This window comes from Bubalus bubalis, chromosome 24, assembly GCF_019923935.1.
Source record: "Bubalus bubalis isolate 160015118507 breed Murrah chromosome 24, NDDB_SH_1, whole genome shotgun sequence".
In the NCBI taxonomy this organism is placed as follows: Eukaryota; Metazoa; Chordata; class Mammalia; order Artiodactyla; family Bovidae; genus Bubalus; species Bubalus bubalis.
Genome location: NC_059180.1, coordinates 31,674,213 through 31,688,108, shown reverse-complemented (window position 1 = coordinate 31,688,108; position 13,896 = coordinate 31,674,213). Strand labels below are relative to the sequence as shown.

The following is a 13,896-nucleotide window of genomic DNA, read 5'->3' as shown; positions in this document are numbered from 1 at the left end:
ATTCCTTTTTGCGATTTAATAATATTCCATTGAATGGATATATTACATTTTGTTTATCTATTCATCAGCTGATGGACATTGGGTTGTTTTTACTTGTTCTCCATTATGATAATGCTGCTATAAACATTCCAAGTACAAATCTTTCTGTGGACCTATGTTCTTAACGTCCTTGGGTGTATACAAAGGAATGGACGTGGTTAACTCTGTTTTATGCTGTTTCAAAAAATGACCACTGTTTTCCAAAGCAGCTGCACCATTTCATATTGCCATTTGCAATGCATCCCAATTTCTTCATATCCCTCTTGTCTTTTAGGGTCAAGTGGTGTATCTTGTTGTGGTTTTGATTAGCATTTTCCTGATGACTAATGATCATCTTTTCAAGTGCTTGTTGGTCATCTGTTATCTCTTTTGGGCTAATGTCCATTCTAACCCTTTGCTCATTTAAAAAATTGGATTGCCTTTTTATTTTTGAATTATAGGTTTATGGTCTTAAATACACCTTCCCATAGAACCTAGTTTCTATGGTAAACAAATCAATTATGCTAAACCCCGACATTAAATGTAGTATACTCACTTTAAACAGTTTAAAAGGACAACGGAGTGAGAAACTTTGTGTTTCAAAAGCTTTCATGATTTAAAAACCTGGAGAACCACCTAAACTCTTATTCCTTTAGTCGTTCTATTCATCAATGACGTGATCTTTGAAAGCATGCCTCACTTTGTCCTTTCTGTACTAGCGACTACATCACTTACTACTAGAGACATACACTCCAGTTCAAATTCAGTGGAAGTACCTGCAAAGTCAATTTATTGCCTCAGGTATGTTTGACGATGACTTGAAGTTTTATAGTCTTTTCTCCTGAGCTTCCTCCCCTAGGAAAGTAAGTCTATGTAGGGTGAGGAGTAATCTGGAGGAATAAGGAAAGGCTATGAGAAATAAGTATTTTCTCGCCTCCAACGTGCAGGATTGGATCCAGGGTTTCTCTAACTGATGACAGTTAATTTCCCTCAACAAATGCATGCTAATTCAGTGATCTGGAACCTTGGGTCATGGAATCAATTATTTTATTTCTGATTCAAGGGTCTTTTCCAAGATCCATCTCGGCATGGGGGCCATGAAACTGGAGTTGGTCACCAGTTCCATGGCTGATTCGCATGTAAGTCCACCAGTGGCCTGCAGACAAGCTCTGGATACGTCTGCACAAATTACTGTAATGGAGCTGTCAAGTGAACAAATGGCTGAAATCACATGAAGTCAAGAATTATCTCATAGGCATTCAAGTAAAACACCAACAAGATTTGGAATGCCAACAGTGTATCGTGAAACAAATGTGACACTTTAATAATAAAAAACACAACCACGAAGAAGCACTATACTTTCCCTCTATTACATTAGCAAATACACAGAAGAACAACAAAATAAATGGACCTACTTCCAACCACTGGTTCTTATACATCCATGAATATTTATCAGAATTACTTGTGGAGGTATTAAAAAATATACTGAAGTTTAGGTAGGCCTCACTCTGAGGTTGCAGCAGGGGTCAGAGTCAGAACCCAGGTATTTTTTTTTACAAGCTCTTCGGATAGTTGAGTTTCCTGCTGGTTGAGTCTCTGCTTTTAGGCTGACTGGGGTACTTTGGGTTTTTTGGGTCGCTGTGTCAGGGTACGGGGGGCTTTTTTCACAGAGCTACTAGCAGTGGTGAAGAACTTGGCCTCTGGCTTTTTGGGAGTCTGTCTTGGGTCTTTTTTCCCCAGGGAAGAGTTTCTTTCTTTCTCCACCTCTTCTTTGACTCTGGCCTTCTTCCCTGGGCCTTTCCCTGGGGTCTTGGGCTCCACAGCTATTGGGGTCTCCAGGGCTGGGGAGGCCTTTCTCTTCTTCCCACGAGCTGTGTTGGGACCAGGACTCTTTTTCGGAGACTTCTTTCCTATTGCAGCTTTTTGTATCTAAGAAAAAGAAAAAGGTGGGTGAATATGGGGCAGACTACTAACAATGTAACCCAAAGAGCTTCTGTTCTTAAAATTTAGAGAACCCCTAAAAGGCACACTGCAGCACAAATTGTAAGCAACGGCTTTTCCTTCTGCCTTGCAAACGTTCTGAAAGGCAGCTAGCTGCATTTCATTATTAATGACTGTAGAAAGGACCCTAGCATTTTCTTGGTGCAATCAGCGGAAAACCATCTTTTCCTATGGCTGGGGCTAAGGGCTCCGGGAAGCACACGTGGGGAGCACAGCAGGGAGACCTGTGACCTCATCCTGACTTTTCTTCACCCTCAGGAGTAAATTCCCTATATGTGTGTTAGGGCAGTGGGTTACCCTGCTGAAAACCAGGTTGGTTGGCTGGCTACCCAGTTAAAACCAACTGTAGGGCATGTTAGAAAAAAGCGGGGACTGTACTCCAGGCTGGGACGCCTGGATTTTTCAAACACCCTAGATGATCCGAGGACAACATTCCAGCAATGGATTGTGTCCCACACAGAGAGACAATATAGACAAAACCACCAAAAGGACTTTGTTTCTGACAATATAAAACAGACGGAAATTTTGAAAACCATTAAAAATACGATGAAACTTTCGTATCTTTCCCCAAATTTCCTAGGTGGTTCAAAAGGCACACACACTTCTACACTCTTTTCCAACCATGCTGCACAGCTTATGGGATCTCAGTTCCCTAACCAGGGATCAAACCCGGGACCATGGCAGTGAAAGCGCCGAGTCCAACCACTGGACCTCCAGGGAAATGCTGACACTTGAATACTCTTGAACTGTATAACCCCGGCAGTGATGCTTTCCCCTCCAGCGTATCACCTTCCAGTCACGTTAAAACAAATACAGCTTACTTCTAGAAACAATTATACTGCTTACAGTAAACATACTAATCATCAACATTAATTTCAAGTGTATTAAAAAAATCTCAATAGCACTTTGGGGATACTTTAAAAGGAATATTTTCACTAACAGAGAAAAATTATAATTCTGTTCAAAGAATTTCAACAGAATTTGAAGGATTTTAAGGATTACTGTTACAAAAATATACCTAATAGGTAAAATGCAGGGACAGCCATGGGACAACCCTGACGGGCTATGCCCAGAGAGGCTGTGAGTCTCCCTGACATATGGCAAGGGCCACCCTCCAATCTCCTTTTTAAAAGGACCCACTGCTCCCCTCTGACTCTGAGGTCTCTCCTCAATAGCTGGATGGATACTCTGAGTGAAAACATTAACAAAGCACCCCAAAAGAAAAAAACTCAGTTCCTTTAAACCACCTCCTCTGAAACCCATGAAGTCAGACTTCCATTAAGAGCCATGCAGGACCGAGTGTTTGCAAAGGTGTCAGAGGCAGGACCCAGCACCCAAGTTTCCCCTCAGGTAAGTTTTCTGAGATCAATTATGTGGTGACTGAGAACTTATCTTCACAAACGGAATCTGCTCTTCAAAACCACAGGCAACATGGTTGAATTATTAGCATTATTAATATGGCTGAGTCTCCCTCGATTCCAAGGTACATGAAGAAAGCCTTGGCTGACTACAGGTCACTCCAATATTTGAGGAGGGGAGCAGAGTCAGTCAGAGGTTCTTGGGGCTCACCCTGGTATTTTTCATCCCTTGCTTCACAAATTTCTACAAGAGCTGCCTCCCAGGTGTAGCACTCCCTGTCCCTCAGCAGTGCCTGCCGGCACACGTGGGCCCCAGAACCCATCCACAACGGGCACCAATATTAATGAAAATACCTTGGCGCTTCCTGCAGCTGGAGTTTCCTTCAATGGCACCAGCAATGGGATTTCATCTTCAGAATCGTCTTGTGCTTTAGGAAGGGCGCTCACCCCACCGGTCTCCTCCTGGGGTGCAGGGTCCTGGGCTGGAACGCCCCCAGTTTTGGGGGCCACTGCATCGGTTGTTGGGGCAGGTTTGGCCTTTGCAGCCTGCTTCAGAAGCTTCTTTTCTTTCTTCTCCTGCTGTCTTTTAAGAGCTCTGTCTGTCTTCTTCCGGCTTTTCTTTGATACCTCCAAAAAGAACCAAGCGTAATTTTAAAGGTGGAATCTTCTTAGCACGTGTAGTCAGGTCTTTCGTCAGCTCCTGAAAGGGCCTAGACCTGCCCAAGATCCAAGCAAACGAGCCCCACTGCCACCACTTGAAACCCAACTCCACAGCTAAAGGTGCATTTTATGTGGTGAATTCTATCCAGAACCTGGGTATGTGAAGCGTGTGGTCACCGGCTGTGTGGAAGTCAACTTCGTCTACAGGTCGAGTTATGAATAATTCGGAACTGTACAGTATGTGTTGTGAAATAGCTGGTCTTCCATACATGCAGGGTTCCATATCTACAAACTCAACCAGATGTGAATCAAAAATATTCGGGGGCGGGATCCCCAAAGTTCAGAACAGCAAAACTTAAATTTGCTGCACTCTTTACATAGCGTTCACACTGCATTCAGTATTATAACCTAAAGATGATTTAAAGAATACGGGAGGATGTGTGTAGCATACCTTATATACTGGACATTGTTGTTCGGGCATGTAAACAAACAACAAAAAAACCACTCACTGGACACATGGATGAACAGGGCTGGAGAAAGACTGAATCAACTAGGAGACTGGTCCAACCAATAACAAAAGGGTCCACTTTCTCTCCTGCCACTTTTCACAATAGTACCAGCAGTACTTAAAACCCACACACCAGAACCAAGAGGCATGTCAGCCTCAAGCAGTCTTACATTTTGCCCACAAATAACCAAGTACTCAACAGCCTCGATTTTGGGTTTCCTCTTCCTCTCAGCCTCTCCTGCAGGCTCTTCTGAACCTCTGTTCTCTCTTCTTGGGCTATGCTTACAAACATGATGAAGCCTGTCCAGGATATGAACTTCTACTAACCTTTTTCAACAGGTCTCGTATGCGGAGTCCCTTGGCTTCACCCTGACTGCTGACAAAGGAAGAGAAGACAGGCAGGGAAACCGACCGCTCAGTCTTCACGAACAAGAGCTTCACACTCTCCCACTTCTGAAACAGACAGAAGAGCAATGTCACCCATGCGGGTTTTGCTTCTTTAATATGAAGGACTGACTGTGAGACATCTGTAAGACCGTACCTCCGGCAGTTTCTGCGAGAGACTTTTTGCAACAGCAACAACATTTTCCACGATGTGCTCAATCGGCATCCCCGTGTGACCAATGCGGATAGTGCTGGAAAAGCATCCGACACAGAGACGTGAAAATGTAACTTGCTTCTCAAAATAAAGCATAGGCTGGTATATGACAAACAGAAGTACACAACTCAAACATTTTTTTTAGGGTAGAAACACTAAGATATTCAGGTCCTCCATTTATTTTAAGAGAAGATGATCATCTTTCCTGTTCTAGAAGAAATATCTTCCTCCTGAAATATCAAGAGGTGATTAGCTGCTGCTCTCTGGTGACCTAGATGGGAGGGAAATCCAGGAGGGAGGGGGTACATGTATATGTACGGCTGATTCGCGTCACTGTACAGCAGAAACTAGCACAACTTTGTGAAGTAACTATACCCCCGCCATCAAAATAAGAAGTGACTGAGGAGCTGGCACATAATCGTGTGAGGTTGGGAGGGTCAGCGGGGAGGGCCACAGGAAATTCTACCTGCGTTCTAGAGAACACAGGTCCCTGAGCCAGCCCTCAAGCTTTGCTGAGGGTGATAACCCCCAACAGTGGCTGCTCTGGAAAAGACCCACTCCCAGGAGGACCGCTTGCTATTTTTATAGCCCCACTGCCCTGACGCAGCATCAGCTGCTTGTGGAATAGCATATTCTGGCCGAGAGCAAAACTATCTCCTCAGCTGAAGCAGAAGGCACCCATGGGCCACTGGAGAGTCCAGAAGCGCCCACAGCTCAGCCACCAGGTCCCCTGGTCCTGCCAGCTCCCACTCTCCCTGCCAGGGGAGCTGACAGGCAGGCTGGCTGTTGGTGGGGTATCTGCAGAATGAGGGTGATATGGGCTGCTGATCCCACCTCTCTCAAACCAAAGAAGGGGCTCGCCCATTCTGTGTGCCCACTGGCACTGACCTGCAACACACCCTGAACCAGGCCTCTGACCCTCAAGCTAACTGATTCCCATAAACCACTACTTTTATGTCAGCCTATAAATATAGAGTGGGGGGTCCAGGCCTGACCATCAACTCTACTCAGCTGCTTAACTCACCCAAGTAGGAGGGTTCCCACCTGCAGGCAGAAGATGACACCAGAGTCCACCAGTCTCCCCAGCCATGCCCTGCTCTAACTCGGCCGGAGACACTGCTGAGGGGTGGCCTCCCTGGTGAGCCTGTTTCGTTATGGATGTGACCACTGGGTCCACATGGGCTTCCGGGGTATCTCTGGGTGGAAAGGCTCTACAGCCCTGCCCTACTGGCAGTCGCTCATCCCTACACCACAGATGTCCCAGTCATCAGATTACGTGTTTTATGAAATGATGTTGAATTATGTTCCTCCACACAACTCAAACTTAACCATCCCTTCAAGCACTCAAACTCAACTTGCTTCTGAGTCTAATTAAAAAAAAGAAAAAGGCTGAGCTGCTCTGTCCATCTGAAGGCTGGGATGCAGTCACTGTCCTAAAAGGTCTTTGGTGGGTGTGGGGATTCCACCCAGCTCAGCATTCCAGCAAAGAGAAGCTCCATGAGACCATGCCGAGATATAAGACGGGCTGGTAAAACAGGGGAGATGAAGAACTCACTTCTCAAGAAGTTAAAGCAAGACTGAAGTGGGCCTTGACTTTAAAGGACAAATGATGCTGGTCAACACAGAAGCCCAGAACTACTAACATTCCCTAAGCATCGGTCTTATTCTCCTGTTTTCCTGAACATCTGGAGGTGCCCTATCCAATACAGTAAAAGTCAGCAGACATGCCTTTTTAAATTCAGCTAAAAACAAGTGAAGCTGGAAATTCGGTTCTTCAGCTGCAGCAGCCACATCACGAGCTCAGCACCCATGCGTGGCTCATTCTCCTGTGAGACTGCACAGCCACAGACCGTCTCCAGCACTGGGGAAAGTTCTAGGGGGCAGCACCGTTCTAGAGAACTGAATACTTCTAAGGAATGAATTTTAGTTTATCTGAAGAATCTGATTTCATCAACACCATCTTATAAATGTTTATACAGCCACCGCTGTTGTTCATTGAGTCGTGTTCGACTCTGCAACCCCAATAAAACCATTACTAAAGACAAAATTAAACAGAGGCACACCTTCACGCCTTTTACCTACCTGCAAGAGCCGCTCTTAGAGATGTTTAAGACAGTTCCCCCAATGCAGTCGTTGATCTCTCTAGATAGTGTCTTAGACTGAAGGTTTACAGATACTGGAACCCTAGAACAACACAATGGCTCTTTACCACAGCACATAACAGCCATAAACATCACGTTACTCAAGTCTGGTCACTGCTGAGAAACTTACTTCTTTCTGTTGTAGAAATGCCTCCCCAGATGTGAGGGCAAGAGCCGCCTGATTCTGGCATCTGTAATGAAGAAGTCAAAACTACCCAAAAGGCGGAGCTTGGCTTCATAGGCTTTATATTCCTTTTTTAAAGTTCGGAGGGGGATAATCTAGAAAATTTAAGACAATGTAAAAACATGAATATACAAAATAGAAACAGACTCAGTGACACAGCAAACAAACTTAAGTTTACCAAAGGGGAGAGGGGAGGGGAGGGACAAATTAGGAGTTTGGGATCAACAGATACAAAACGATATTGTAAACCAACTATACTTCGATAAAAAAGAAAAAGGAGAAAGAAAGTAGAGGGGGGAAAAAAGAGAAAGTATAAAAACACAAAAAAAACTAAGAACCTGGACAAGAAGAAGAAATTCAGGGACAATTTGTGTTTAGATTCTAAAATGCCCTGGAGTCACAGCTAAGCGGACACGAATGTGCCTCAAATAGCACAGGTACTAGACTGACCGCTGGGGACACAGAGGAATGAGCAGGACCCTCGGCTAAAGACACTGTACCACCAACTACAGAAACGGTAAGAGGTGCTGAGCCAGAGGCAAACCCAGGACACCCCGGAGAAAGGAGCAATTTAACAGAGCAACCTTCTGTAAAATCTTCAAGACAGAAACATCACTGATGCTCATGTAGAGCTCTTAGGCCAACCAACCTCAACAGCTCATTCATTACAAGCTGGAGGGAATATGCCCTACCCAAAGCCAATGGGTAAATTAAGTTAAAAATTAAATTCCCAGGAGAGGAATATGTACTAGGTAATATATTACCTGTCACTTCAACTGAAATCTTTTTTTGGGGGGGCCAGGCACGGGGGAGAGCCAAAAGGCATGAGGGATCTTAGTTTCCTGACCAGGGCTCAAACCCAGGCCCCCTGCAGTGGAAGCACAGGATCTTAACCACTGGACCACCAGGGAAGACCCTCTTGTCACTTCAACTGAATCCAAACTTTAGTTGCCTTGAAAATATTAACCTGCTCCCTACCTGAGAAATGGTTTTGATCCCATGGTTGTTTAGAAGCTTCTTATAATAACGTTCTGTCTGTTCAGAGCTTAAATTTGGTTCATCTTTGGTAAATAAACAAACGTCTGCTAAATCTGATCGAATACCATGAGGCAAAGACCTGCAAAATACATGAAACAGACCAAGGAATAAAGCATTATAACTGATCATATATATGTTTATATCCCACAAAATACACAATAAATCCAATCATTTCAATAAACTTTATCATGGTTTTTAAACAAATAAGCTACTGAGCACAGCACACACATACATACAGTTTTCAATGGTACAGAAAAGTTAAGATTCAAATACTAAATCACCACAAATATCCACAGATCGAAATACCATTAACATTTGGGATGCGATTAAGAGTTAAAATATATCAAGGACACTCAAAATAGTATAAATGTAACTATTATTTGGCCACAAGACACATGGCATTTTAGTTCCTTCCAGGGTTCAGACCTATGCCTCCTGCACTGGAAGGTGGAATCCTACCCGCTGGCCCGCTAGGGAAGTCTGATCATCATTTTATACATTTGTTGTATATACACATGTACTATGAAGCGCGAGAATAATTCAGTTTCATCAGGGCAGTTCTGTTTCAGAACGCTACCTTGCAGAAACCTCTGGGCTCCATAATCATAACTCTTAAGAGCTGAAACAGAAAACTGAGCAAACCCACAGGCCCCAGCAAACACGCATTATGCTGAGTCTCAAAAAGGGAAAAAAAGGCTTAGCTCGGGCGCTAGGTCTGTGTGTCCTGAGGAAACATTTCCTTAGTTTAAGAGGAGAGCAAGCCACAGCAGCAGGACTTGGACAATGAGACGGCAAGTGGCAGAAATCACCAAGAGGTGCTGCTGCTGCTAAGTCGCTTCAGTCGTGTCCGACTCTGTGCGACCCCAGAGACGGCAGCCCACCCGTCCCCGGGGTTCTCAAAGCAAGAACACTGGAGTAGGTTGCCATTTCCTTCTCCAATGCATGAAAGTGAAAAGTGAAAGTGAAGTTGCTTAGTCGTGTCCGACTCTTAGCGACCCCATGGACTGCAGCCCACCAGGCTCCTCCGTCCATGTGATTTTCCAGGCAGGAGTACTGGAGTGGGGTGCCATTGCCTTCTCCGCACCAAGAGGTGAGCAGTTGGGAAAATAACCTGGACAATGTGAGGGCCACAGTGTGGAATAAACAAAGAGCACACCCGGATATGCGAAGCAGGAACTAAAGCAACATGGCTAGGGCTGCTCATGGCTGAGTTAAGAGAGTCTGAGGGTTAAAGGCGTCTTCCCAATTTGTAATCATTCTTTAAAAAAAAAAAAAAATTGCTTTTAGATGTCTTCATTGACTTTGTTACAATGTTTCTGTTTTTTGTCTTTGGCCAAGAGGCATGAGGGATCCCAGCTCCCCAATCAGGGATTGAACTTGCACCCTCCAGCATTAGAAGGTGAAGCCCTTGGAGAAGGAAACGGCAACCCACTCCAGTGTTCTTGCCTGGAGAATCCCAGGGACGGGGGAGCCTGATGGGCTGCCGTCTGTTGCGGACACGACTGAAGCGACTTAGTAGCAGCAGCCGCAGCAGTATGATTGACATGGTTAAGGTGAATATTTTAGTTAGGCTTAAGGAGGAATTTCCAGTCTCAAAATTATAGAGAAAATCCTAGCTAGTTTAAAATTACAGAAATAAAACTGACGATCTGATAACACTGTTAGTTCTGGCCTTAATTTCCCTCGTGGAACACCACAATATACTATAAAAATAAAGGAAACAAAAAAAAAAGGGGAAACTATTCAACATTAAAAAAAAAAAAAAGAAGGTGAAGCCCTAACCATCAGACATCTGGGGATAACATCTCCAATTGTAGTTATTCGTAACCCCTATCCTCCACTCTTATGGGGGAAAGAAAAGCTATCCCGCATCTCGCTTTCTATAACAGAGCTAGCTTTGGAAATGAAGGATTCCACAGAGAGGCAGGTTACCAGACAGAATATAGGACACCCAGTTAAACCTGAATCATTTTTTAAGTATAATTATGTCCCCATGCTACTTGAGACCTACTTACACTAACAAAAAAATTCCCCCGTATTTTTATTTGCTAAGTCTGGCATCTTTGACCTAAGAGTTCTAGCAATAAGAATGTGTAATCTTCATGGGTTTCTTTTCTGTAAGGAATTCACTGTCAAATTTTTAGTAGTCTCTGTATATAGGAATGAGTTTAGCACCTCAGTAATTTTAACTTGGAACTAGTTGGACATGGAAAGATAACAGATTCTATGAAAATACGAAAGCTGTTTCATTTATTCTAACTTTTGTCCTCTCAAAAACCAGGTTTTCAGATTCAACAGAACTGAATCTGGCTTTGGTCAAATCATCCACTAACCATTCAGAAAACTGATGGAATTTTTAGAAAATTTAAGCAAGTCTAAATCCGATGGTTTTCAAATCAGATTATTTTGAGTTTACAAAGTTTCCACCAAAAACTAAGTTGACAGTTGTTAAAGCTCCACAAAACAGCCAAGCAATTAAGACCAGCAAAAGAAGAAAACAAGAACTTACAATCTGACCCTCAGTTCTTTACTTGGAATTTTCCATAATACCACCATTAAAAAGAAATTTTCATTCTCATTCAGAAGTTTTTCATTTGCGTTTTTCCTGGATCTGGAATGTGCCAACAGAGCCTCCACTGCCTTCTTAACCTGCAAGTGGAGATACACAAGTCAGTCAAATTTCAATTGAATTTAGCAAAATTCAAAATCTAGCCCCTCCCCAGAATTTGCCCCTGCTCAATTTCTATTTTCGCAGGTAATCTCCACAACCATACTCATCAAGATTGTGCAATCTGTAATCAGAGGAATGCAGCCACCTGAAGTCCAGTGGTTAAGACTCTGAGTTTCCACTGCAGGAGGCACAGGTCCCTGCAAGGCCAAAACAAAACACTAAGCGGGAGCAGCTTCCCCCGCACTCGACAATGAAGGCAGCAAACCTCATAAAAGCACAGTACATCTGCGTCTCACATTTTCTGAGTGCCTATCATGCGCCAGGCGCCCCCGGCCCCTTTGCTTTGTTTGCATCACCTTCTCTGATCCTGGAGAGCAGAGCCCATTTTTAAATCCGAGGAAGTTACCAAGGATCAAGCGACTTGGCCAAACTGCAGGGGGTATGTGTATACATACAGCTTATTCATCTTGCTGTACCGCAGAAACTAATACAATGTTGTAAAGCAACTATACTCCAATAAAAATGAATAAAAAATAAAGCTTCCTAATTTGCAGCTTTATTTCTAACAAAGCCTAATCAGAATGTTAAAGGGAAAACCAGTCCATCCTAAAGGAAATCAGTCCTGAATATTCACTGGAAGGACTGATGCTGAAGCTGAAACTCCAATACTTTGGCCACCTGATGTGAAGAACTGACTCACTGGAAAAGACCCCGATGCTGGAAAAGATCCAAGGCAGGAGGAGAAGGGGACGACAGAGGATGAGATAGTTGGATGGCAAAACCGACTCAAAGGACATGACTGAGTAAACTCTGGGAGTTGGCGATGGACAGGAAGGCCTGGTGTGCTGTGCTTCATGGGGTCGCAAAGAGTTGAACACCACTGAGCGACTGAACTGAAAGGGAAAACTTGCTTAAAAAAGCATTCCTTTAGAATACCCAGAAGGAGCCAAACCAGTCGTGTGGTTTTCAAGGTATAATTTGGGCCTGTTTTAGAGACATTCCCTTTTCTCTTGCCCCACTGTATTGCTGTTATAAGGTGATTCCTTTTGTGTTCTGATACCTACTCATCTTGTGAAAAACTTAAAACATTTAAGCAATGTTAAACTCAGAGAAGGGGGCAGCAGAGGATGAGATGGTTGGATAGCATCACTGACTCAGTGGACATAAACTCCAGGAGATAGTGAAGGACAGAGGAGCCTGGTATGCTCTGGTTGGACATGACTTAGTGATGGAACTACAAAAACTCTGTGAGGCAGTTCAAAATGGAGTCACAGTGGCCAGCATGAACTTCCGTATCAGTTGTTTTAAAACATCTGCTAGCAATTTCCATGGTGGTCCAGTGGCTAAGACTCTGTGCTTCCAATTCAGGGGCCTGGGTTCCAACCCTGGTCAGGGAGCTAGATCCACATGCAGCAACCAAGAGTTTCCACATGAGGCCACTAAGACCCGGATCTGTCAAATAAATATTTTTTAAAAACCTGCTGTAAGACTGCAAGTGTCTCAGAGTGATAAACTGAGAGTGTTACTTTAGATGAGAAATTTGATGGGCAACATGTGTGAAACAGAAGGAGCAACTGATAGAGCCATGACCCACTCCCCTGTAATAACTGTGTGTGCTAAGTCTCTTCAGTGGTGTCTGACTCTTGAGAACCCCATGGACCCACCAGGCTCCTCTGTCCATGGGATTCTCTAGGAAAGAACACTGGAATGGGTTGCTCTTTCCTTCTCCAGGGGATCTTCCCCACCCAGGGATCAAACCCTGCGTCTCTTATGTCTCCTGCACTAGCAGGTGGGTTCTTTACCACCACTCCTCAAAAAGGGACCCCGGAGCCGAGAGACGTGATGTCTCCTCGCTGGAGGACGCGTCTCCATGCTGCTGAGAGCTGTTGCAGACGGATACTGCCGGAAGGCCTTATTTCAGTAGGAGCCTGCTTCCCTCTCGGGCTTGTTAAAGAGACCAGCTGCCGGACTTCTGCTTGTGCTGCGACGCCTCCTCCCAGGATTTCTCCCTGGAGGCTACTCTGTGTTCTGCGCTAATTATTTGCAATCAACTGAGAGGTTTATGAATTGTCAGAAACAAAAGCAAAAAAGGCAAACGGCAGGGAAGCAGAGCCAGGTGGGCCTCACTCCAGGGCCCCAAGGTATACCTGAAATCCAATTCAAGATAAGGGACTCGCCTGGCGGTCCGGCGGTTAGGACTCTGAGCTCGCACTGCAGATGGCACGGGTTTCATCCCTAGTCGGAGAACTAGAACCCCGAAAGCCGCGCGGAGCGGCCATTAAAAAAAAAATCAACTCAAGAGAGCCAGGCCGCAGGGCTGGAGGAGGCGGGCATCTAGCCGGCTGTTTAAGGCAGCGGGAGAGCGGAGAACACCGCAAACGAGCTACCCTAAGCCCAGAAGGCGTCCACACCGGCGCGGAGCCCGCCCTAGGAATCCGCGACTCACAAGGCCTCGGCCGCCCCGCTTCCAAACTCCCCGCCCGGGGGCCACTCACCTGCTCTTCGTCCAGCTGCTCCGGGCCGGCCGGGGTCTCTGGAGTCGAAGCTGAAGTCTCGGGTGAGGTTGACGGCGGGTTAGAAGCCGAAGCCTCCATGTCGCCCTCACCGCGTGCAGACTCGCGTGCCTACGCGAGAGCTCGCTCTCCGTGCGCACGCGCGGACACACGCCCGTAGCCGGAAGCTGGGAGGCGGGAACCGGACGCTCGCGTCACTTCCGGGA

The 13,896-nt window shown here is 45.2% G+C and overlaps 1 protein-coding gene across 1 annotated transcript; it reads right to left on the bottom strand.

The window, feature by feature from the left end:
• Positions 1-1,316: 1,316 nt before the first annotated feature.
• RSL1D1 (ribosomal L1 domain containing 1) lies at positions 1,317-13,862 on the bottom strand. Its single transcript, XM_025275066.2, has 9 exons — positions 13,673-13,862; positions 11,016-11,155; positions 8,447-8,585; positions 7,415-7,563; positions 7,226-7,327; positions 5,087-5,180; positions 4,873-4,998; positions 3,732-4,004; positions 1,317-1,947 (listed from the first exon to the last, which is right to left on the bottom strand). The coding sequence occupies exons 1-9, from the start codon at positions 13,769-13,771 to the stop codon at positions 1,621-1,623; spliced, it is 1,449 nt and encodes a 482-aa protein (XP_025130851.1). The 5' UTR covers positions 13,772-13,862; the 3' UTR covers positions 1,317-1,620.
• Between the last annotated feature and the right edge of the window lie 34 nt (positions 13,863-13,896).

Bases quoted from the DNA above. Each gene is read 5' to 3' on its own strand.
- RSL1D1 (XM_025275066.2), bottom strand. From the start codon at position 13,771: ATGGAGGCTTCGGCTTCTAACCCGCCGTCAACCTCACCCGAGACTTCA. The intron at 7,564-8,446 runs GTAGGGAGCAGG...TAAATTTTCTAG, and splicing joins GGATCAAAACCATTTCTCAG to ATTATCCCCCTCCGAACTTT. The intron at 1,948-3,731 runs GTATTTTCATTA...TCTTTTTCTTAG, and splicing joins CAGCTGCAGGAAGCGCCAAG to ATACAAAAAGCTGCAATAGG.